This window comes from Buteo buteo, chromosome 22 (assembly GCF_964188355.1).
Source record: "Buteo buteo chromosome 22, bButBut1.hap1.1, whole genome shotgun sequence".
NCBI classification, from domain to species: Eukaryota; Metazoa; Chordata; class Aves; order Accipitriformes; family Accipitridae; genus Buteo; species Buteo buteo.
The window spans coordinates 25,311,649-25,333,134 of record NC_134192.1 but is presented as its reverse complement, the minus strand read 5'-3'; the positions used below and the strand labels follow the sequence as shown (position 1 = coordinate 25,333,134).

Here is a 21,486-nt window from a genome sequence, read left to right as displayed (position 1 = left end):
GCAGTGCCCAAAAGGAAATATTCACTAGCATTTCTTCCTAGGTGCAGAGAGAAAGTGTTTGGGGATCTCTGATATTTCAGCATCTGAGTCAGCTTCTGTATGTAAGGCATGCGGGATTGAAAAAGGACAGCAGCTGGAGAGTCCCTGGAGCAAAGCTCATAGGTAATCAACACAGGAAGAAGGACCCATTTATCAACTTTTCTAAGTAGTTTGCAACCACGGGGCAGATTTTTAAAATACAAGCACGTGTTCCCTCCTGCAACCACTGACTTTAGCACCTGAGCTGCCAAGAAGGAGGGCAGAGAGGAACATGCAGCCTGCCCAGGGAAACGGGCAGCACTGGAGCTTTGCTTCCCGAGCCATGAGCAGGCACACGTGGTTCCCTTTGCAGTACATCTCCAAGCCCTTCTGGAGAGCGGAGAATCACAACACGACCAACTTCTTCTCTGCACTGTATGGCTTCCCTAACCAATCCTTCTTCCACAGTGGTTTGGACCTGGAGGACCTGGGGGATTTTGACAGCGGGACCAAGTATGAGGGCGAGTCCCAGAGCCGGACGGTGAAGGCGCTGCTGATAGTAGCCTACTCTGTGATCATCTGCATCTCACTCTTCGGCAACATCCTGGTGTGCCATGTGGTGATCAAGAACAAAAGGATGCACTCTGCCACCAGCCTCTTCATCGTCAACCTGGCCATTGCCGACGTGATGATCACCATTTTGAACACCCCCTTCACACTGGTGAGCATCTGGCTTGTCTGTGTTTTGCTGGTGTCTGTCTGTGCCTGTCTCAGCTGTGTACACGTGTATTGAATGGCCAGTAACAGGCTAATATGCAGAGTTTCTTTTTGCCTCCCCGCCCCCCCGGCTCCTTCCGCCTCCTGGACAAGATGCAGTCGTGCCCCCCCTCTCCCCAACACCCCCTCGCAGGCAGGCAGGGCTCCGTGAGCAGAGCCGGGGCACTTGTGCCCCCACCTCGCAATCCGGTTGGGAGGCGACGCTCCTCTGCAGCTTTCCTCCCTCTTCCAGGACGGTGGCAAGGCTTGGATGTCGAAGTGCTATTTGTCCTTTGATGGGGAAGGAAGCGGGGACAAGTTTGACACTAGAAAGTTCAGTTAACTGCCAATTTCTTATGGAAATGATGCAAACAAGGTCAGTCCTTGTGAAGATGGTTGGAAGGGAGACTGCTAGGTCTGTGCTGAGCTGTGTCAGCTTGGCATGGCTCTTACTTGGGCGCTACAAACTGCTTCTTGGGGCTAATTGTCCTTTGTTTATTTTCAGTTACTAAATAATATAAGACATAAAAAAATATTAAAAGAATGAGGTGGGAAGAATTAAATGGATTCATTTCTTGCTCCACTGTCACAATCTATAACAACGTGTAAGTAGGACTCTCTGTATAGCTGAATTTGACACAGCCTTCTGGTTCGAAAGCATCCCAAATACTCCTGCTTCAATCCTTGCCCAGAGCTGTCCATAGTGTTCTTCTGCCTTCCAAAAGCAGTCCCTGAATTATCGGTTTGGATTCACCCTTTCTTAAATTGGACCTGTTTCTTTGGTGGGATTTCTCTGTCTTGCTCTGATGGGTGGAGAATGGATTGAGAGCAGCCCTGAGAAGAAGGACTTGGGGGTGCTGGTTGATGAGAAGCTCAACATGACCTGGCAATGTGCGTTTGCAGCCCAGAAAGCCAACCATACCCTGGGCTGCATCTGAAGAAGTGTAACCAGCAGGTTGAGGGAGGTGATTCTCCTCCTCTGCTCCATGAGCCCCCATCTGGAGTACAGCATCCAGCTCTGGGGCACCCAGCACAAGAAGGACATGGACGTGTTAGAGTGAGTCCAGAGGAAGGCCACCGAGATGATCAGAGGGCTGGAGCACCTTCCCTATGAGGACAGGCTGAGAGAGCTGGGGTTGTTCAGCCTGGAGAAGAGAAGGCTCCAAGCGGACCTTATAGCAGCCCCCCAGTACCTAACGGGCCCCTACAGGAAAGCTAGAGAGGGACTTTTTACAAGGGCATGCAGTGATTGGACAAGGGGTAATGGCTTTAAAATGAATGTGGGTAGATTTAGATTACATGTAGGGAAGAAGTTGTTTACAGTGAGGGTGGTGAGGCACTGGAACAGGTTGCCCAGAGAAACCATGGATGCCCTGGCAGTGTTCAAGGCCAGGTTGGATGGGGCTTGGAGCAACCTGGTCTGGTGGAAGGTGTCCCTGCCCATAGCAGGGGGGCTGAAACTAGATGATCTTCAAGGTCCCTTCCAACCCAAACCATTCTGTGATTCTATGATTTGCATCCTGTAATCTGTTCAGGGAAAGGATAATGCCCTCTTGTGTGTTTGCACAGCAACAGTCACACATTAGGCACGAGTAATTAAATAATTGTAATCTCTCTTAGGAAAGAGCTTTGCATTAACTTCAAAGAAAAACAGCACATTGCTACACATTCAGTGACAGAGTCATTACTACTAGAGTTGTCTCTATAGGGAAATTAATTAGATTAATTGAAAACCATTAGCTAGTCTTGACTAATTTTCTGTGTGGACAGATGTTTTGTAGTAAATGTGCTCTATTTCAAATTAGTTTAATCTGCTTCCAGAATGAGTTACATTAATTTGTAATAAATATTGCGCAGTCAGGAATAACAAGGGAGTGAGACAACAACCATTATTTGGAATAATCTCCTCTGCAGAAAAGCCACACTAAGTAACACCTCTCTGGGAACTCATAAGAAATGCCATGCTGCCCTTGCCACTGCAGTCTCAGGCAGGCTTTAAACTCCCCCTGCCTCCCTCCCCTCCCAAGAGTGGCTGGATTCATGCCCAGGTGGAGATGGGTCCCATACCTGCAGAGGTCAGATCAATGAGGAAGGCAACGCAGCTGGTGAAGTGTGAGTTGCTTTTTCAACTGGAGGGTAAAATTGTCCTCTCTGTTTGTATACCTTAATTGACACCTCTGAAATTGCTGTTGATGCATCTCACACAACGTGGTAAGAGGAGAGTTTGGCTTAGAGACCAGCACGCGAGCAAGACCCTGCCACCCAGCTTCATGTCCTGCTTTTGAATGCAGCTGGTAGCTGCAGACTCCAGGGAGAGTATAGACACAGGGCAGGTAGGCAGGTATGCTCCACAGACAGGCAGTCCCTAACTCAGAATTGTTACCTTGCTATTTCAATGCCCTCAATGATTTTTTTCTTCCATGAATTTATCTCACTAAGTTTTGAACCCATGCAACTTTCAGCATCCACAAATTCAAATGTGCAACTGTTTTTAAGAAGGCAAGATACTATTTTTCCCTGCAGAGCCTCATCAAGGAGTTGAGCTAAGATTTCTTTACTTTTTTCAGAGGGGCCATGTTACGTGTCCACATGCACACACACGGAGCACTACTCAAGTGGATTTGTTTGTGCAGCCTAATAAACCCCACCTCTGTTTCAGAGCCTCTTGCATAGTCAGTTTCCCCAGAAAAAACTGAGTATAATGCATCTACAAAGCATAAGGAAACTATATTAAAGCATTTCTTCCTTACCATATTCCTGTGAAGCCTATTTGCTACTCTTCAGATAATGCACACTTTTTAATCCAATTTTGTCTGTTCTTCAGGTGCGGTTTGTAAGCAGTACCTGGGTTTTTGGAAAGCTGATGTGTCATATAAGCCGGTTTGTTCAGTACTGCTCCGTTCACGTGTCTGTGCTGACCCTTGCTGCCATCGCTCTGGATCGGCATCAGGTATGTGATGTACATCACATGTTGCTAGATGTTTGCTAGAAAATAAGGCACTAAATAAGTAGTTTCCTCCCTTTCAAATCCCATTACCTGGAAACTTGCATTGTCGTGGGAATCAAGGAATGGAGGGGAGAACTCTAGTTTTCATGGCAGTGGCCAAAAAACCCCATGTTTTTTTACAGTGAGGGTGAACAAACACTGGAATCGCTGCCCAGAATGGTTGTGGAGTTTCTGCCCTTGGAGATATTCAAAACCCAACCAGAAACAGTCCTGGGCAGCCTGCTCTAGCTGACCCTGCTTTGCGTTGGACTAGATGATCTCCAGGGGCCCCTGCCCACCTCAGCTGCTCTGCGGAGTACAGCCCTGAAAGCAAGGCAGGAATATATTCTGAAGTTCAAATGCCAGCAAGCCAATGCCTTATCTCAGCACATATTTATGAAGAGTCTTACAGGTTTTAGGCTTGTCCCATTATTTTGGGATGCCTAAGACTGGAAGCAGTGAGAACTATGTTAGCACATTCAGTTCAAGGTGAGAAATTCTCCTCTCCTACCCCTGCCCCAATACTTTCTGGCACATATCAACCAGGAAAACCTTACAGGTCAAGCAATGAGTGCAAACCGAAGGGTTTCCTTGAAGTATAATACAGTTCGTAATTTTTGCTTAAGCTGATAAAGGCTGTGCACCGGGAGAACAGGTCCTGCAAGGTGTGCTCTCAGGCAGACTGTATTTTTCTTGCAGTGCTGGAGTCACTGAAATGGTTGTTATTGAAAAGCAATTTCACATGATAAATGACACGGCTAGATGAAGTTCAGAACAATAATGGATTCCACTCTGATTGTTTGGGATGTGCCCCAGCTGGTGTCAGAATATTACAGTGACTGCCAGAGTATAGATATCCTTTTCTGTCTTTTTTACCACAAAAACTTTGGTATTCTGCCCATTCTATGTGCAACATTGCAACTCCTGAAAGCAAAGTATTTTGATAATGATTCATTTTAATCAGTAGATTCTGGGTTGATTGCAAGGCATGGCTAGGTATCAAGAAGTGTTTGTTTAATTAAGGGCAAACGCAATAACTGCCTTTAAATGCAGTGGAGTAGGTTCCTCAGAACTGGGATTAGCTAGTATGGCCCAAGGAGATAAAAAACAGAAATAAGGACATGTCACTGAGCAAAAAGAAATCAACACTTGCCTTTCAAAATATTGCTAGTCCTAAGAGGTACCAGAGTAGACAGATCTCCAGGGGAGCTGTAGAAGCTCAATTAAGTAGATATTTATAATGACACTAGAAAAGATATGCAAAAAGTACCAAAGACTTCACCAGCCAAGAGATCATTTGGATGACATGATAGGTCTATATTTAATTATTTTTCATTGCCTAATATAATCATCCATAGTGCATGTAGCTCAACAGATATCTAACCATCATGATCTCTGAAGTCAAGCTGATGAGTGACACTGAGTGTGTTTCTCTGCTCAGGGCACTGGGGCAGCAGTAACACTTAATACTTGCATAACTCCTTGCATTTTCCAGCCCTTTTACTCTCTGAAGTCCTGTAAAATGAGTCTCTCCTTTCTGCCTTTTAACACTGGAGGGATGCAGAGCTGCTGCAGCGCTTCGAACTGCAATGTGAGGCTCGAAGAGTGACTAAGGTGTTGTCAGATAAAGTAGCCTTCCTTAGCAGCAAACACATGGAGTACACCATGCTGTAGCCAGCACTGCACAGGGTAAACTGAATATAAAAGAGGTCAGCCTTCAAGTTTGTTCATGCTATGTTGGCCAAAGATTACATTCAATCGTGTTTCTCAAGCATCTTGTCACTCTGTCTTGCGAATCGACCAAATGCCAAATGTTGTGAGCCCTGTGGTTGCCATCTGTATTGGAGACCTTGTCTCTAGTAATTAGGAGACTTTTTCCACTCCCTATAGCACAAGCCAGAGCAGTGCCTTGGCTTTCAACTTGTGCCACACTTAACGTCTATGCTGAGCATTCCTTGCTGTACTGGAAAGCATGCATGCTGTTAGCTTCTTACTCAGTGATCAGCATGAAATGCTTGCTCCTGGACATGGATAAAGCAAAGATGCACTTTTTTTTCTAAAGCTTGCAGCTTGTTTTTATCAACTGAAGACATTTTAAATCCTCAGGATTGCTTGTTCTCTGCAGGTTATCATGCACCCTCTCAAGCCGCGCATGTCCATGGTGAAAGGAGGGATTTGCATCATTATCATCTGGGTTATGGCCAGCTGCTTCTCACTGCCTCATGCCATTTATCAGACTTTGACAAGATTTTATATTGGGTAAGATATTTACATGGTGCTTTTTTTGTATATGATATATGCAGCTTAATCAAATCTAAGGCACACATCTCTCCATCTGTGTTATTAGAAAAGGAAGTATGGTGAAACAGAGAAGTCTTCCTTCTCTTTGGCTAGCTGGTGTGTTACTCACGAAAGGGCAATGAAAATCAGTGGAATTGCTTTCAGGCTTGTTTTTTGGTTGATTTTGGCTGAGAGATTCAGGCCTGTAATTTGAGGAAGGCACAGAAGAAAGGTGCTCTTCATCATTAGAGGGCACAGATGTCAATATGGATTATTTTTTTCTTTTCCTGGTGATGTGTTTACAATATCTTCACTGGGGCCAAAGGTCAAACTTAAAGCAAAATTTTCCATTCAAAGTGGCACTTGCCTATGTTACTGAATGAGTTCTGCTATCTATACCTTTACTGAAACCTGTAAAAACGTCTGAGATATTTGTCCTCTGGGTGTTGTGTGCATCTGGTAGTGGAATTGACAGTTCTTTCTCTCTGTGATCTTCAGAAACAGAACAATACGAATGGTCTGCCTCCCCAGCTTCCCTCCTCCTGCTGATCTTTTCTGGAAGTATTTGGACTTGACTACTTTTGTTCTCTTGTATGTCCTGCCCTTGCTTGTGATCTCCATCACATATACCATGGTGGCCAAGAAGCTCTGGCTGAGAAATGCCATCGGGGACCTTACCATGGAGCAATACTATGCCCATCAACGGAAAAAGAAGATGACACTGAAGATGTTGATGGTGGTGGTGATTGTGTTTGCAGTCTGCTGGTTCCCCCTGAACTGCTATGTGGTTTTGATCTCCTGTAGGGCCATCCACAGTAGCAATGCTCTGTACTTTGCTTTTCACTGGTTTGCCATGAGCAGCACTTGCTACAATCCCTTCATTTACTGTTGGCTGAATGAGAACTTCAGATCTGAGTTGAAGTCCTTGCTGTGCGTGTGCCGGCAAAGGAGTGCAGCCCAGAGTCACGCTCTGCAGTCCATCTCCCCCGCTTTCAGGCACGCCTGGGTTGAGAACTGCCATTATAAAAGAGGCAGCACCTGCCAGAAGGCAAGGGCATCTTCCCAGAGGAACTCTGTGAAGACAGACATATCCAGTGTTCAGCCAACTGTGGCAGAAAGCTAAAGCCTTCATCTGATGGCCAGGCAGCATTGTGTTGTAATTGCAGAATCATGGGAAAAATTGAGTTGGAAAGGACTGCTGGAGACCATCTAGTCCAACCTTCTGCCCAAAGCAAGCTAGCACCAGTTTTCAACCGGGTTGGTCATGACCATGTCCAGTCAGGTTTTCAAAAGTCTCCAGGAATGGACTGACCATATGTGGGCTCCAGAATGAGGCGTGTCAAGTGAATTTTTCACTGGAACAGTCATCACAGATTAAGAGACTTCTTTAACAGCACACAAAATCTGTCAAAGCCTAAGCAAACAAGGGGAACTTACACTGATTATACACACGCCAACCGATGCACACTGTTTTAAAGTAGATGGCTGTTTATGCATATAGAAACACTGTATTGATTCTTTCTTTTTATTTATTTGTCATTTGTTCAAGATGAATAACATTTACAGCCATTCTCAAATTTATACCCGCAACATCTCAGCCACTTACTCTGCTGTTACAGAAACACCACAGCTCTGCCCATTCGCCTCAGTGTGACCCAGGTGTGTTCCTTGCAATGTGGCAGACGGCCCTGCCTGCTGGTGGAGGGGGAAACGTCTCAAAAATCACAGCTTAGAAGCAAGACAGCAAAAACTCACTCCATTTTTACAGGTGTTCTTCTTTCAGTGGCTTGTTTTGTTCTGTAAGGATTACTAGTAGTCACCATAAAACACCGCTTATACTGCAGTCTGTGGTCAAGAAATTATGCAAGTGAGCTTATTCTCAAGCACTAGCTAGCTGAGGAACCAACCCTTCCTTAAACATATACCACCTGCCATTTTGTTAAGGACTAAACTAATGCTCACTCACCAAACACCACCAGACACCCAATAAATAGAAATGGTTCCAGAGGAATTTTTCATTTTTGTGCTTTCCACCATATTTCTTTTTTGATGTATTTCTATTATCTACGTAGGAGATACTAAATCTGAAGTAAAATGTTAACAGTCAAAATAATTTTATGGAGCTTGTACCAGTGGAGACACCATTTTGAGTCTGACAGTGTGACAGTCATGTCCACTGGTCCCAGCAAGTTAAGCTGGTTGACTTCAGGGTAACTCCCCAAGATGGGTGACAACGGCCTGTTGGGTATGTTTGGAGGAGGCCCTCAGGGGCTGATGGATTTCGGAGACCAACCTCCCTCCCTCCCCTTCCAAATCAGGGATGGTCATCTGGCAGGCCAGGGCTAGAAACTGGGCTGTGACCAGTTTCTCTGGCACTGGGAGCGCAGGCTCACTGTAGGCAAGCAAACTGGGGCTCTCGCTCCGTGTGTGAGGAAGGATGGATGGCAGCCTCACATAAGGGCTGGTAGGTCCACACAAATATGCTACACAAATATGGCTCTTTACCTATTCCATGAAAAATGGTTAAGCATAAAAACTGTATGCAAGCACTCAGAGGTGGTAAAGACTTGCCAGGATGTATATGGAGACAAGGGGTGTTGGGCAGTAGTAGGTACCTGTTCTGCTGATATATGTTGGGCTTCATTATAGTCTCTAGGCTTTCCCTCAAGAACGTCTCACATCATTATATTTCCTAAGAAAATTGTATATTGCCATGTTTTAACACTATTAATTGAAATTTCTTTAGAGTAAAGTCTAAATTATTTTCAGTTGCAATAATATTTTATTTTTCACCAGTCCTCAAGAACTGTGTCCTTCGTGGCTTCACTGTCAGACTGGCAGCCCTTGCCCGGTGTGTCAGCCTGTCTGTCTGTCCTGGAGTTAACCCACCAAGCAGCAGCAATAACTGCTTGGCAGCTGCTGAACAGAGCACCCTGCTTTGCCTGAGGTGGAACCTGCAATGTAAATCTAAATGTTGGGAAAATCTGTAGTTTTTAGAACCAAAAGGCATGAGAGAGGAAAAGTTGGCACTAGATAAAAGAGTTCATTTGTAAACCTTTATGTACTCCCCTGCTCAATAAAACTGAACATCTGATCATGTGCCACAGCAATTGCCTCAAATACTGACACTTGCCTTCCTGCTGCTCTTGGTGACCGAGCGCTTTCAGCAGCGTTTATCCTGTTTTGAGCAGTGGCTCCCCATATGTAATGAAATAGCTGAGATTCCTCGGCACGTGGGCAAGCGGGCCTGCAGTGCCTGGACAGCCGGTGCAGGCAGCTGCTGGTCTGATGGGGCACAGCGGGAGCCAGCCCCAGCTTTTCAGAGCTGGGTTTGGATCAGCAGTGAGAAATATCAAGTGGGATCATGTGGTCAACTTCAAACCAATGGCTGTGAAAATTCACCAAAGTTGCATTTTTCTCTTCCTCGGAAAGAATAATCAGTTTCTTTATTTCTGTCCATTCAGTGCTGGCTTGGCCTTTGTGATTGCAAAGGATTTAGCCTCAAAAGACAGCGAAAGGAAAATGAGTTTCATCCTTTCCATGCAAAGTAACACTAACTACACTTCTACAGCTTGGCATTTCCCACAAAGACTGGCAGTTTGCTACAGTTGCAAACTTGAGTGAAAGACTATTTAAATTTGGAAATCAAGATGCTTTGATAGGTACAAAAATGTTGACGTGTGCCCTGAGAATGTTATTTGCATCTAAAAAAGAAACTGTGAAGCTCAGGAAAGAGTAGCAGGAATCTTGCTTCTTCCTAAGATAATTGTGGGAAGGGGAGAGGACAGAAGCACACTAGACAAGGAACACAGACCTCACGTGGCTTGAGATACTGCAAAACACACTGCCGTTTCCAAAGCTAGTGCTTCAAGTAAGTGCTCCCCTCTTACAAACAGCTATCACTTCTCCCTACCCCACGTCTTGCAGGAGTTACTCTGCAGAAGGATGCACTTAGGGGAGGAAATTGAATTAGAAAACTCTCTTCAGAGAACAAGCACCCAAGACTCCGATATCTTCTCTGATTCACCTACAAGAAATGAGTTTAGCAGACTTTCTCCTGTGGGCTTTAAGTGTGAGCCTTTATTTAGTTGATGCTAATAAAGAAGTGTAAGTGGAGATCTGAATGGAGCTGGCAAGGTGGAGGCAGGCATCTGAGTCTTTCATTTTATGTTACAAGTAAATAACAGCATAAACCTGATATTACTACTAAGTTGGGGTTTTTACTGTGTGGAAAACTTGAAATTTGTACCACTGCAAATGGTGTTTCCATAATGTAACTGTCTAGAGGGTTTCTATAAACAAGATGTCTCTTGTTAAAAAAACAAACAAAACCACAAACCCAAATACAACATTGTGAAGGTGAGTAATTTAATGAAACATCTCATTCAAATGTTCTTCTTTTTACATTGGAAAAATCCAATTAAATTAAATAATGCAGTTTGCATGTATATCCCACCACACTCCCAGACAACTGCTAGAACTGATTACTCTGGAAAAACTAAAACAAACCGAGTCGACTCATCTTTTTAGCAGGACAGCAAGCTGGGTCTGGCTTCCTTCAGCCTTTGCGCGGAGGGATGCATGGTGTACCCCAAGGTCAAATCCACAGCCTGGCTGTGTGACAGCAGCATGTGTGCAGAGATGTCCCTCACCTGGCAAGGTTTCTCTAAGGGACAGTTTGCTCCCAGATAGAAAACTGACGTTCGTTTCCTAACTGCACACCCTATGCTAATCCTTACACAAACAGTGCTTTCTTCAGTAAGAATCTGCAGTCGGGCAATGTTGAGCTGCCTTAAAAAAATATTATTTCCTTGAGGTGATTGTCAAAAGCTTACGTTTTTGTAAAAGTTTGGCAAACTTCGCCATCATTATATGCAACTTTCTGCTGGATGCTCTTGCTTTAATATGAGCTCTGTTAAAGTTTCCATATGGTTGTAATATAACAAGATTTGATTCACCAACATTTTTGGGGGGCTGATAACAGCCAAATAAAACACCTGGTTTAGGACCCTTTCTCTCCTGTGGGTTTTGTGTAACTTCTAAGTTTTCAAAGGGAGATACTTCCTCTTACAAGAGGATTAACAAGAAAGCATAGACTGCTGCTCCTAACAGTCTCAAAACCATGACCAAAACTTAAGTCTTTATGTTTTGACATCTTTCAGCATGAGAAGCCCTTTGCAAAAAGCAGAGCTATGATTACCCAGATACAGGGTCAGTGGTAGATGTGTGCTGAATATAAATGCTATTTAATTCCCATGCACTTCATTGCAGCTCCATGAAGTAAATAGTTGGTCTTGGCAGCACTCCTCATCGCCTAGGTGCTTCAGTCCAGAGAGGAACATGGATGGGCACATCTAACTTGAATTTAATTTTTATTCTCCGATAAACACTTCCATGAGGGGAAGCACAGCCCAATTTCTCGTGCATTTCTCCCAAGTGGTCCTACCAGGATCCTCAGCCATTTCTTGGGTCCCCTTCCCCTTGCTGGGGACCTCGCTCTCTCCCGCACTTGCCACCAAGCAAATAGGGTAGGAAACGTGCACCACTGAGGCAGCTAGACCTCTGTCACACTTTGAAACTGGTTAATGAAGTCGTATTTGGTTTGAAGGAACTGCTCTGTAAAAATACATGCAGCGTGATCGTGCAAGACCTAGTCTCTTTGAACAAAGCTGGAATTATGATAGCAAAGCCTCAGACAGGTAGCCTGGTTACTGAAGTTGCTACATCAATTTCCAGCTCCACACCTACTGAAAAAAAGCAATATGCCAAATACAGAGCGCCCTACATCTACATTAAAATAACCCTTTAGTGTTCAAAGTGTTAAAATTAGGCTACTATACCGAAAGAAAAGAATATTTTATTGTCATCTCTGAAAAGCTGTTTCTTCTATCTCTCCTTTTGAAGAAACTTTGCAAGCAGAATAATGAACTTGCAGCTGTGAATCATTTAACCAGCTCTGATCAGCTTCATGCAGCTCCAGAACGGTCACCAGACTCCCTTCTTGAGAGGAGTCTGATATGTGTAAATATTTTAAGTCACTGAATACAATGTTGTGAATAGAGACACCAAACGATGAGGCTAAGTACCACCCAGTATCGCAGCCAAGGCATTTTGTCCAGTTGTTTGTACTAGAAGGTGGTTCAGGCAGAATAAGGATCAGTCCTTTTCTGTATGACCTTGGTGTAAAACCCTTTCAGAAAGGGTTGACAGAGCATAAACACAGGAAGGTCCCCAGGAGACACAGAGCAGCGCAGCTCGCCTCCCCCTCTGCCCCATGCCACCCAGCACAGAGGATGTCCCCCATACAAGGGGCTGAGCATGAGACTGGTCAGAGCACCCAGTACCAGTGTCCTGCAACCCAGGCTGCCCACACCTCCAGCCAGGTCTGGGTGGAGAACAAGGAAAGCAGCTTTCCAATGCCTCCCCTCTACTCCACTCAGGCTAAGCTGGTGCAGCAGGGAAAGAAGAAAATGTCTTTGTTTTATGCTGAAAGTAATGGCTGCCATCCTGGATACTGACCTGCATGCCTGGGTCATGTCTCAATATTTTATAGCATCTGACAGAGGTTTAATAACATATGATGGTGTGAAATGTGCTGTGAAACCAGAGAAAGACCTCTGTAAAAGATGTTCCATGAAAATGATTCTTTTTCCTCACTTGGAAATAAAAGATATGCTCTTAGGAGCTTAGCTCAGTGAAGAATGATAACATCATGTGGCACAACAGAAACACCGTCATTCTGCGTAACATAGGTAAAGCAAGTTTGGTACTAAATAACTTCTTTTAACATGGAACTGTCTTTTTTCTGTGCAAATAGTCTGTGCCATACCACATAATGCTGCAGGAACAGCCTTATTTCTTTTCTATTTAATACCTGAAAAAAAAAAAAAAAAAAAGAGATCCAAAAATTATATTGCCTCACATGGATGTTTTTCCTCCTCTAGCAAAAGTTAAAGCAGCAAAAGCTCTTTCTTTTCCTTCTTCCGTAACCTGACTCAAAGGTCCTTAAACTTAATGGGAAAGCCCTCACTGATTTCAGGCAGGTCTGCATCGAGCATCTGGCACAGAAGACAATGTGTTTGCTCTGTGACTTCCCTCAGCATGGGAGGGAAAGGAGGCGTAGGTGTCCTCACACTCTCCTGGTGCAGGATGCAACGCCACAGGCTAGGGGGGAATTAGTCACACCCTGGGCTATTAGAACTGCACCAGTTAATTGGGTTCACTTCACAGTACCGTTAAACCACAAAGCATTGTGGCTCTCTCCTAATCAAGACCAAATGCCTTTATTTTTAAAAACAGGGAGGTATAGGAAGAGAGAGGTATTTGTAAGTGAGAGGAATGGGGAAATATATCCATCCATAGAGGGTCATTCTTATTTTGTCTTTGACTGTGATAAGAAGAAATCTGAAGATTCACTGGTAAGGCTCTCTACCTCCCAAACACATTACTATAAACATGTCAGACTGGTAACCTAAATTTAGAATCAGTTTAGGATTACTGCTATTACTAAATAATCCAGTGCTAATTGTGCAGGAGATAAGCTTGCCAGTGGAGTGATTATTAGCTAATCATGTAATTATTAAGCTGGTAAAACTAATAGCAGCTTTACTTCTACTGTGGACTTTGTCCATTTTTTGAATTTTTGATCACTGACTCAGATTCAAGAATTGCTCCTTGTTGATGATTTTTTTCTTTACAAGAATGGCTTTAACTCTCATGATGCCATTATTTGCACAGAGATTGTTGTCCAGTAAGGTGAGGAAGAGTGGACCCAATATTTTATGTGACAAAATGAGAAGCCATTCTTTTTTTCCTAGAACAAAATTCTTAGTTTTAACAAGTGGAAAAATCCTCATCTGTGACATCTGCACTGACCCCTATACTGTCCCTAATCAATTTTCATTTTTAATATTCTCCTGACAAGGAGTGGACAAGAGTAAATGGGATTTGTACTGACATTCATCTCATATAAATCTGGTGTAAAGCTGTCCCACCAATCGCTTGAAGTCCCACAGGCTGTTTATTGGCAAGGTGCTGTTCCTGGGTGTGCCACCACAAAGACAGATGTGAAAGCATATCTTCAAAAATGGAGACACTGCAAGGAGAGGCACAATGGAGAGCCAGGAGGGGAACTGAGCTGCAGGCAACTCATGAAAGGTCTGAGGACCCAGCGAGTGGCACACAACATGTGCTACGTTATGTCTCATCTCTCCCCCACTGTAAATCCAAAGGCCTGGAAGAACAGAGTCTATTTTTCAGCTGGAATGTGTCCCACTGAGGTCCTGACATTATTGAAGGTCTTGTAATTCTTTATAAGATTAACATTACCAACACTGCTCATTTATGTTACTTCTATAGCCACACTCCACAATTTCAGCTGACACCTCCGTTTGTTTGCTAAAATGCAGTGGTTTATTTCTCCTGTGGTTTGCTTTGCTTTATACTAGAATATGTCAATGAGGTATGGAACAGACTTTTCAAGTGAGAAAAACTGATTGCCCCGATCACTGCCAATTCAAATGTTACTGACCGACCTACAGTAACTTGGAAGTTCTGTAGGTTTTGCCTGGCTAATTCAAAGCTCACTTATTTCCCAAAGGAAGTTTTGCATTAGATAAGCATGAAAATAGAGCAGGTCTCATCTACATAAGAACTTCCACGAAACCCAGAGCTGAGATACTAATAATTAATGACTGGTTCTGAATCAGAGCCACCAAGAAGCACAACAGCCAGCATCTTTAAACAGAGTAATGAGTTTCAGGATGTTCCCAGCAACACTCCTGTACATTTACCAGGGTGCTCCTACTAAAGAACCATATTGATGAAGTTTTCTTGTAGCATGTTGAGACAGAAAGAAGCTGCTGTCTTTGGAAGAGTGGGTGGCTGGCTCCAGCATTGCCCTAGACCTGCTGGGGTTCACGACTCACGCTCTGAAGCCCCGCAATAAGGTGAAGGCTCCGACTCCTGCCTCGCCAGCCGCCGGCATTGGAACTTCTGAGCTGCGCAGGCTGTGGCTGGCAGAGCCAGGGGCACTGGGATGGCTGGCCAGAAGGAACGAGGAGGTTGGATGAGGTAAAGAATAAATACATTAGGGGAAACCAGCTTGCCTCGATTTCCACAGTACGAGGGGCAGATTTCTGGTAATTTCATCAACAAGCTTAGAACTAGCTCTGATCCCACCACAGGATGAGACGGACCTACGGGCAGGTCGCTGCAGGAGCTGCACTTCAACCGGCCGCACGGTCCCCCCTCAGCACGGCCGCCCGGCCGCCATCCCCCTCGCCCGGCAAGGGCGGGAAGAGCGCGAGGCGCCTGAGGGGGACGCACGCGCAAGCGCGAGCCGGCCGGCGCGCGAGCGGTAACTCCGCCCTGCGCCGCCCCCGCCCCTGCACACCCCACCGCCGGCGGGAGGCGCCAGGGGGCGCTGCGGCACCGGCCGCGCGCGGCTGGGCGAGGTGAGGGCGTGGCCGCCACCCTCCTCGCGGCGGGCCGGTCCTCCCCCACCCCCCGGGGTCAGCCGGTGTCCGTCCCCTCAGATGGCCGCTCGGCGGGGCCCGGCGGGAGAACGACCGCCGTGCCGGGCAAAAAGCAGCACCGAAACCTGCCCGCGTCCTCCGGAGGCCGGAGGGGAGCAGGACGCTTTAAAACAACCTGTCGCGCTGCGCTGCCTGACGCGACTGCTGAGGGGAGGCTGGCGGCGTCACCTGGAGCCGGGCCGAAATGGCGCCTGGTGAGGCGTTGCCAGCCTGGGCGCCGGCAAGACTGAAACGGCAGTGCACAGCCAGGAGGAGTCTAAATAAACGTCAAGCGTGACGTCTTCCACCGGGCAGCAGGCTGTGGGGCCACGAAGGTGTTGAAGGAGCTGAGCCGGGGCTACTCCCGCCTAGGAGAGGTGGTCCCACCGCTGCCTTCCTCCCACGAGAGCAGAAGGAGCCAGCAAGGGATGTCGTACACTGGAAACAAGCCTGGCCTCCAAACCGTGACCCGAGATGGGCAACTTGGTTAGTGTTCAAGCTGCTTTGACAGTGGAAAGTGGGATGAGGGCTGTCACACGTGCAGCCCTCTTATTAAACTGCTGGTTTTCAGTAGTGCTGTAGTGGTATGAGCAAAGAGGGACTTCTCGGAGAATTTGAAAAATCATATGAAAATACAATTGAAAACTTGAGAAATACAGTATGAACCTGGGCACCTATTTAGAGCGTTTTAGTGATCTACAATAGGAGATGAGATTACCAATATACAATAAGAGATTATTTGTGGGTGTGCATGTATGTCCCTGGAAGTTCACCTGCAATTCAGAGAACCATCCTTTTTCAGGGATGTGCCTCAGTTTAAATCACTCATCGCTAATGCCAGCGCTGTAATTCTGGAGCTTCGCCTGCTGCCTTGGCAGAGGTCTCTTGGGCCTCAGACATAATATACATCTGAGGAGTTCTGTATCTGTTAAAAGAACACATTAAAATAAGTAAGATAAGGTAGCCTGACCTCAAGTTCCTAATGCAGCCCAGCTGGATAACCACACTGAGTCCTGAGTTCCCAGAAGTGATAGCACAGATCGGCAAAGGAAGTGGAGCAATTATGCTCAAAACACTTCACTGACAGATCTTAACCAGCCAGCCTGGCAGTGAGGACTTTGGCAGAGGCTTTTGTACTCACAACCATAGAAAACAATCAATAGAAAAGCTTAACTTCCTGGACCTATGCTGAATACTAAGTTAGCAAAAGAGTACCTCATTATTATACTACTTTTTACAAGGAAGCCGTGGGCAGAGGAAATGTGACTCACTACAAACACTGGGATAAAAAGGCACTGTGCAAATGAACAAATAAAGCACTTGCAAGTAAGCTCCGCTGAGTGCCACTATCACATTCTTGTTGAGTCTCAGGACATTTCAGGATCCACTCCAAAAGTTCTTCGTTATTCATAGGACTAAAAATAGGTCTTGACAGCTAAACTGCAATGGTCAGCCAGAGCAGAGAGTAGCCAAATACCACTGATACACTGAACTTAAAACTTTGGACTCTTCCAAAAAAGACAAGGTAGGTGACAAATTTCCGGTGAAGTTGAACCAAATGTTGACGGTATCAGTTTTTGTCCTCTGACATAATGTCTCTCCTTTCCAGCTTATGATTTTTCAGTAATAATATTGCACCTAAATATACACAAGCCCACAATTGCAAAACGCTTGCCCTGGGGAAGTTAAAACAAACAGATGAATCCCACATATATTTTCCCTGTCATTAACTTATCTTCCAGAGTTTCGTTGCCGCTCTGAAGGCTGTTTCGAACAATGTGCCATCTTTTTTCTCCATTTCTTCTCAGGAGTGGGCATCCTGTCTTGTCCACTCTTCTCCTGGGTCCTCTACATTAGTCTCAAAATCACAAGACTTGTTATTTTTTATATAGAAAGCACAATGTATGCAAGGTTTGTTACAGAAGAAAGGATGCTAAGATCATAGTGCTATGCAGAAAGTATCAGAAAAGGAGGTGTTGGTTTAGTCTTGTGAGAATAATTTTAAAAGTGACAACTTTAAGAAGTCTGTGGTGGTATAAAAAAGTAATGTCCCTCTTTGTCATAGGAGTGAATGCTGCAGTACGGAGGTTGGACTAATTTGGAAGGACCAGAATGAAGAGAAAGGGCATGTGGCTGTATGGGACCTCAGGAAAAAGAGGTTTGTGCGCTTCATTCCAGCTTTTCTCCCAGCATTGGGGTGGCCAAGTCACACTGCTAATGCCAGTGAAGAGATGGAAAAATGAAGGCAGTGAGACTTGCCCACTGCAGCACAAAGGCAGCTGGCAGTGAGGCCACTGTCGCAGCGGGTTCAGCCTGCTCTGGAGCAACAACCCTTGGCCCAGGGGCTCACAGCAGCTTCAGCAAGGCACCCCACACAGGCTGCTTCACTTAAAAAATGTCTTGAGAAAACAAGGAAAACTTTTTACCTCACTGCAACAGGTCTGACCAAAAACCAGCTGTGGGGCACGTCTGAAATCCACAGTGGGATTTTCAGCACATGCGACAGACTTGCTCTTCTGTGACTTTCACAGGCGCTCACGTGCATGACTCTGGTCTTCTGCGCTCTCCTGGCACGGGGGTTTGTTCGCGTCATTTACCTTAATGCTGCCTTGAGAACAGAGGGATGTGGTTCAGTGATACTAAACCTGAACGTGTAGGGGACACAGCCTCACATGTCTAGGCTGATTGCTCCTCCCAAAGCTCATTCCCCTGCATGCTTCTGGAAAACTGTTCCACCCCAGGGTGAGCAGTGAGGTGCAACTAGTGCAGTCATCTTATCTCACAGCTGAAGAAAAAACCTGACAAGGTCCTAAACCCCCCCGAGCTTTGAGATCCTAAAAGGGAGCACCTCAAAAACAGTATTAGGGCCCTGCACAGCCTTGGGCAAAGCTCTGTTTGAAGAAAAACACGACCAAGCTGCTTTTTAAAAGAGTAACAACTCCAAAAGAGATGTAACAGAAATAAAAGGAGTCATGTATCCTTTCTGCCTGTTGTGTCGTGGCAGGTACTGGGCTGCAGTTCAGCAATCTCCTGCCAGGCTGAAGCTAACAGCACACCATCTCTTAGGAAAACACTTTCTTCACAATGCGTCTATGGCCCGGTCTGTGCCAGCTCCCTGGATTTACTGTCCATCTCCTGTCCTTGCAGGAGCCATAAGTGCCTTTGCTGCAAGTCTGCTGCCGTGCTGGGCTGCCACCAGCAGGGTCCCTCTGGGGGCCCAGCCAGACCCGTGTGGCAGCGAGCCCCGCAGCCACAGCCAGGGTGAGGGGCACAATGCCCTCCAGTGCAGCAGGCACCAGGGCTGTAAAGCCTCTATTCCACCCCCAGCCAGCACACTGATGGGCGTGGGATGGGGACACAGACACCTTACAACCATGACCCCACTGCAGAGTGTGCTGGCACTTTCTGTCCCGTGAGAGCTCTTTTCCCGTGGGTGAAATGACAGTGGTAGTGCTTGTTTTCAGAGGACTTTGTGGAGAGAAAACACCAGGTAAGCACCTTCTCTTGATAACGGGGGAAAATTAAATGATGGTGCTGTGAGGCCAAGGCTGGCTGTTGCCTTTTGACATCTCTAATTTGAGCAATTACTGACAGTGCTCCTGAGGGGAACCAGACTGTGCTGAGGTCTGTGGGACCTGTAACAGTGAGCTGACAGGAGAAGCCCTGCCTCTCTCCCTCGCCCCAGTCGCACAGCAGCAGGCAGGCAGACATCTTTCAGGAGAACGCTGCTCGTGTCTGGCCCCCCAGGTTGGTGCTGGTAGGCTGCAAAGGACCCCCATGTCATCTCCACTCCCTCCCGGGGTCGGAAGAGCTGTTGCCATCCACAGCCACACACCTTCTGAAAGCCTGCTCCAGTGGGGACTGGGCATCGAGGGCTGCTTGGAGAGCCAGGCCTGCTCTGCCACTGCCTGCTCTGCCCATCTCCTGCCTTGCCGCAGGATGGCTGCCTGGGCACGACCAGCCTGCCGCTCACTTGGATTTATCTTGGTAAAAAGCATGACCACAGGATGGGGGAAAGAGCTGAAGGCAAGATCTGCTGTAAGTCTCTGCACAGGTCACAGTAGAGAGAGGGAAACTGAGGCACTGGGAAAGGACAGGGCCCAGCCGCTGCTGGAAGCAGGGCTTGGCTCTCCTGGTGCGTCAGCACCATGGCACACCATGGCTCCCACACTAAAACTTCCCTTGCTTCCTCTCCTCACTGATTTCCCTTATCACATCAATCAAAATCCCATTTTCTCACCCCTGTTTTAGCATCTGAAAGCTGAAGACATAAACTTCAGTCAGCTCTTTCGAATTAATGTGTTGGTAAGGCTTTTCTGAAGGAGTAAGGTAGAGCTCAAACCCACACCTCACTAACACCTACTCACCTTCAATATTGTGAGCAATTACTTAATATTTGTAAAAGTTCTGTGAATGCTTTAAGTGATAAATACTGCTATTACATGCCATTAGCTTTTCTTTCTCCTCTTTCTTCTACCTAAAGCTCCTGCTTTGTTAACCAACAAGGGTCAGGTTCAACCACAGGGAATTAGTACCTCAACACAAAACCCCTGTATGGGGAAAAAGGCATGGCTCAGTGTGTACAGAAAGGTGGCAGAATCAGACCATAAATAAATTACTATAAATCATTACTTGCTTCCACAGCTTTCTGGAAGGGAACAAAACATTTCCTTGCTGTGTAGCTGAATTAAAGAGCCTTTTCTGTAGCCCGTTGTACCACAGCTAAACATAGGTCACAGCAAGGTTTTCTGTAGATGCACCCAAGCCTGCCGTGCAGCAGATCAGCCTGATGGGACCAGGCACCCAAGCACCCAGCCAGCCTGCCTGCCAGCTGCTGCTATAAACCACTGTTCACTGCCTCTGCCCCTCGACTGCCTGAGAATGAGACCTACAGGGGATAATCTTTTAGCCCAATCTCACAGAACATCATGTATTGAATACCAGCAGTCCTGGGCTAAAGGTTATTGGCTGTGTTACTACCTACAGTGTATTACCCTAGTTTATGTGCCTCCAGGGTATTTTTTGTGTTTCCAGATGTGGAATGAGGTCTTTCTGTTAATCTTTTGGGAGAGTGCTTGCTTCTTATTACATGAACACAAGTGGGAAAAAGGTTTCATCATTTCATTTTGTATGAAAAGCTACAAAGCTTTCAACTAAAGTGTGTTGTAAAAGCAAAACACACAATTCTCATTATGTAGTTCTTTTTTTCTCCTCCTTTTTTCTTTTAGATAGAAATAACAATCAGAAGCATTATTAAAAATGCTTTGAATATGCCATCATCTTGAGTTGGAATGACACTCCTGACAGCTGCTTTATTGCACATTGCCAGCTCCTGCTTTCAAGAGTTATATAATTTACAGTGTTTGTACTTACTCAGAAAGGTCATCAAAAAGTTAAAAGTTGATAAATTCAGGAAAATATCAGCCAGACGAGATTACTCACAGCCGCTTAGCCAGGCTGTGCTCCTTGTGTTTGGAGAGATGCTTCAGGGCTCTGAGGCTAAAGCCAGGGCTTTGCAAGAGGGAACAACTTTGTCCAGATGCCAGAATTGTTCCTCTTCTCTCTCCAACACACTCCAGAGTTAAAGTGGACTTCTGGTGAGAGGTCACCCCTAAAGATTTTTATCCTGTGTGAATGAAGCTGATGAGAGTGCCCTATAAGTTGCCTAAATGCATAGAAACCCTTCCTGGGGTTTAGCAGGCTTAACCATGCATATAGCCTCGGGAAAGCATAGCATCATTACTGTCAAGACAGACGACAATGGGTGAGATGGCTAATTAGGGCTCACTGCTTTAAAAAATCAGGGCTTTTCTTTCAAAGTATATACATGCTTTTAGGTTACAAAATGCTGGCAGCTGACTGAGATGCCATGGGAGATTGTGGATGCTGTTGCGTAATGTGAGAAAAGGAATCAAAGCTTATTGAAGACAA

The 21,486-nt window shown here is 45.8% G+C and overlaps 1 protein-coding gene across 1 annotated transcript; it reads left to right on the top strand.

Annotated features, from left to right (window-relative positions):
• The first annotated feature begins 259 nt into the window (after window positions 1–259).
• Window positions 260–8,664, top strand: LOC142043037 (G-protein coupled receptor 83-like). Its single transcript, XM_075053705.1, has 4 exons — window positions 260–739; window positions 3,599–3,724; window positions 5,886–6,019; window positions 6,539–8,664. The coding sequence occupies exons 1-4, from the start codon at window positions 311–313 to the stop codon at window positions 7,161–7,163; spliced, it is 1,314 nt and encodes a 437-aa protein (XP_074909806.1). The 5' UTR covers window positions 260–310; the 3' UTR covers window positions 7,164–8,664.
• The last annotated feature ends 12,822 nt before the right edge of the window (window positions 8,665–21,486 follow it).

Bases quoted from the DNA above. Each gene is read 5' to 3' on its own strand.
- LOC142043037 (XM_075053705.1), top strand. From the start codon at position 311: ATGCAGCCTGCCCAGGGAAACGGGCAGCACTGGAGCTTTGCTTCCCGA. The intron at 3,725-5,885 runs GTATGTGATGTA...TGTTCTCTGCAG, and splicing joins TCGCTCTGGATCGGCATCAG to GTTATCATGCACCCTCTCAA. The intron at 6,020-6,538 runs GTAAGATATTTA...TGTGATCTTCAG, and splicing joins TTGACAAGATTTTATATTGG to AAACAGAACAATACGAATGG.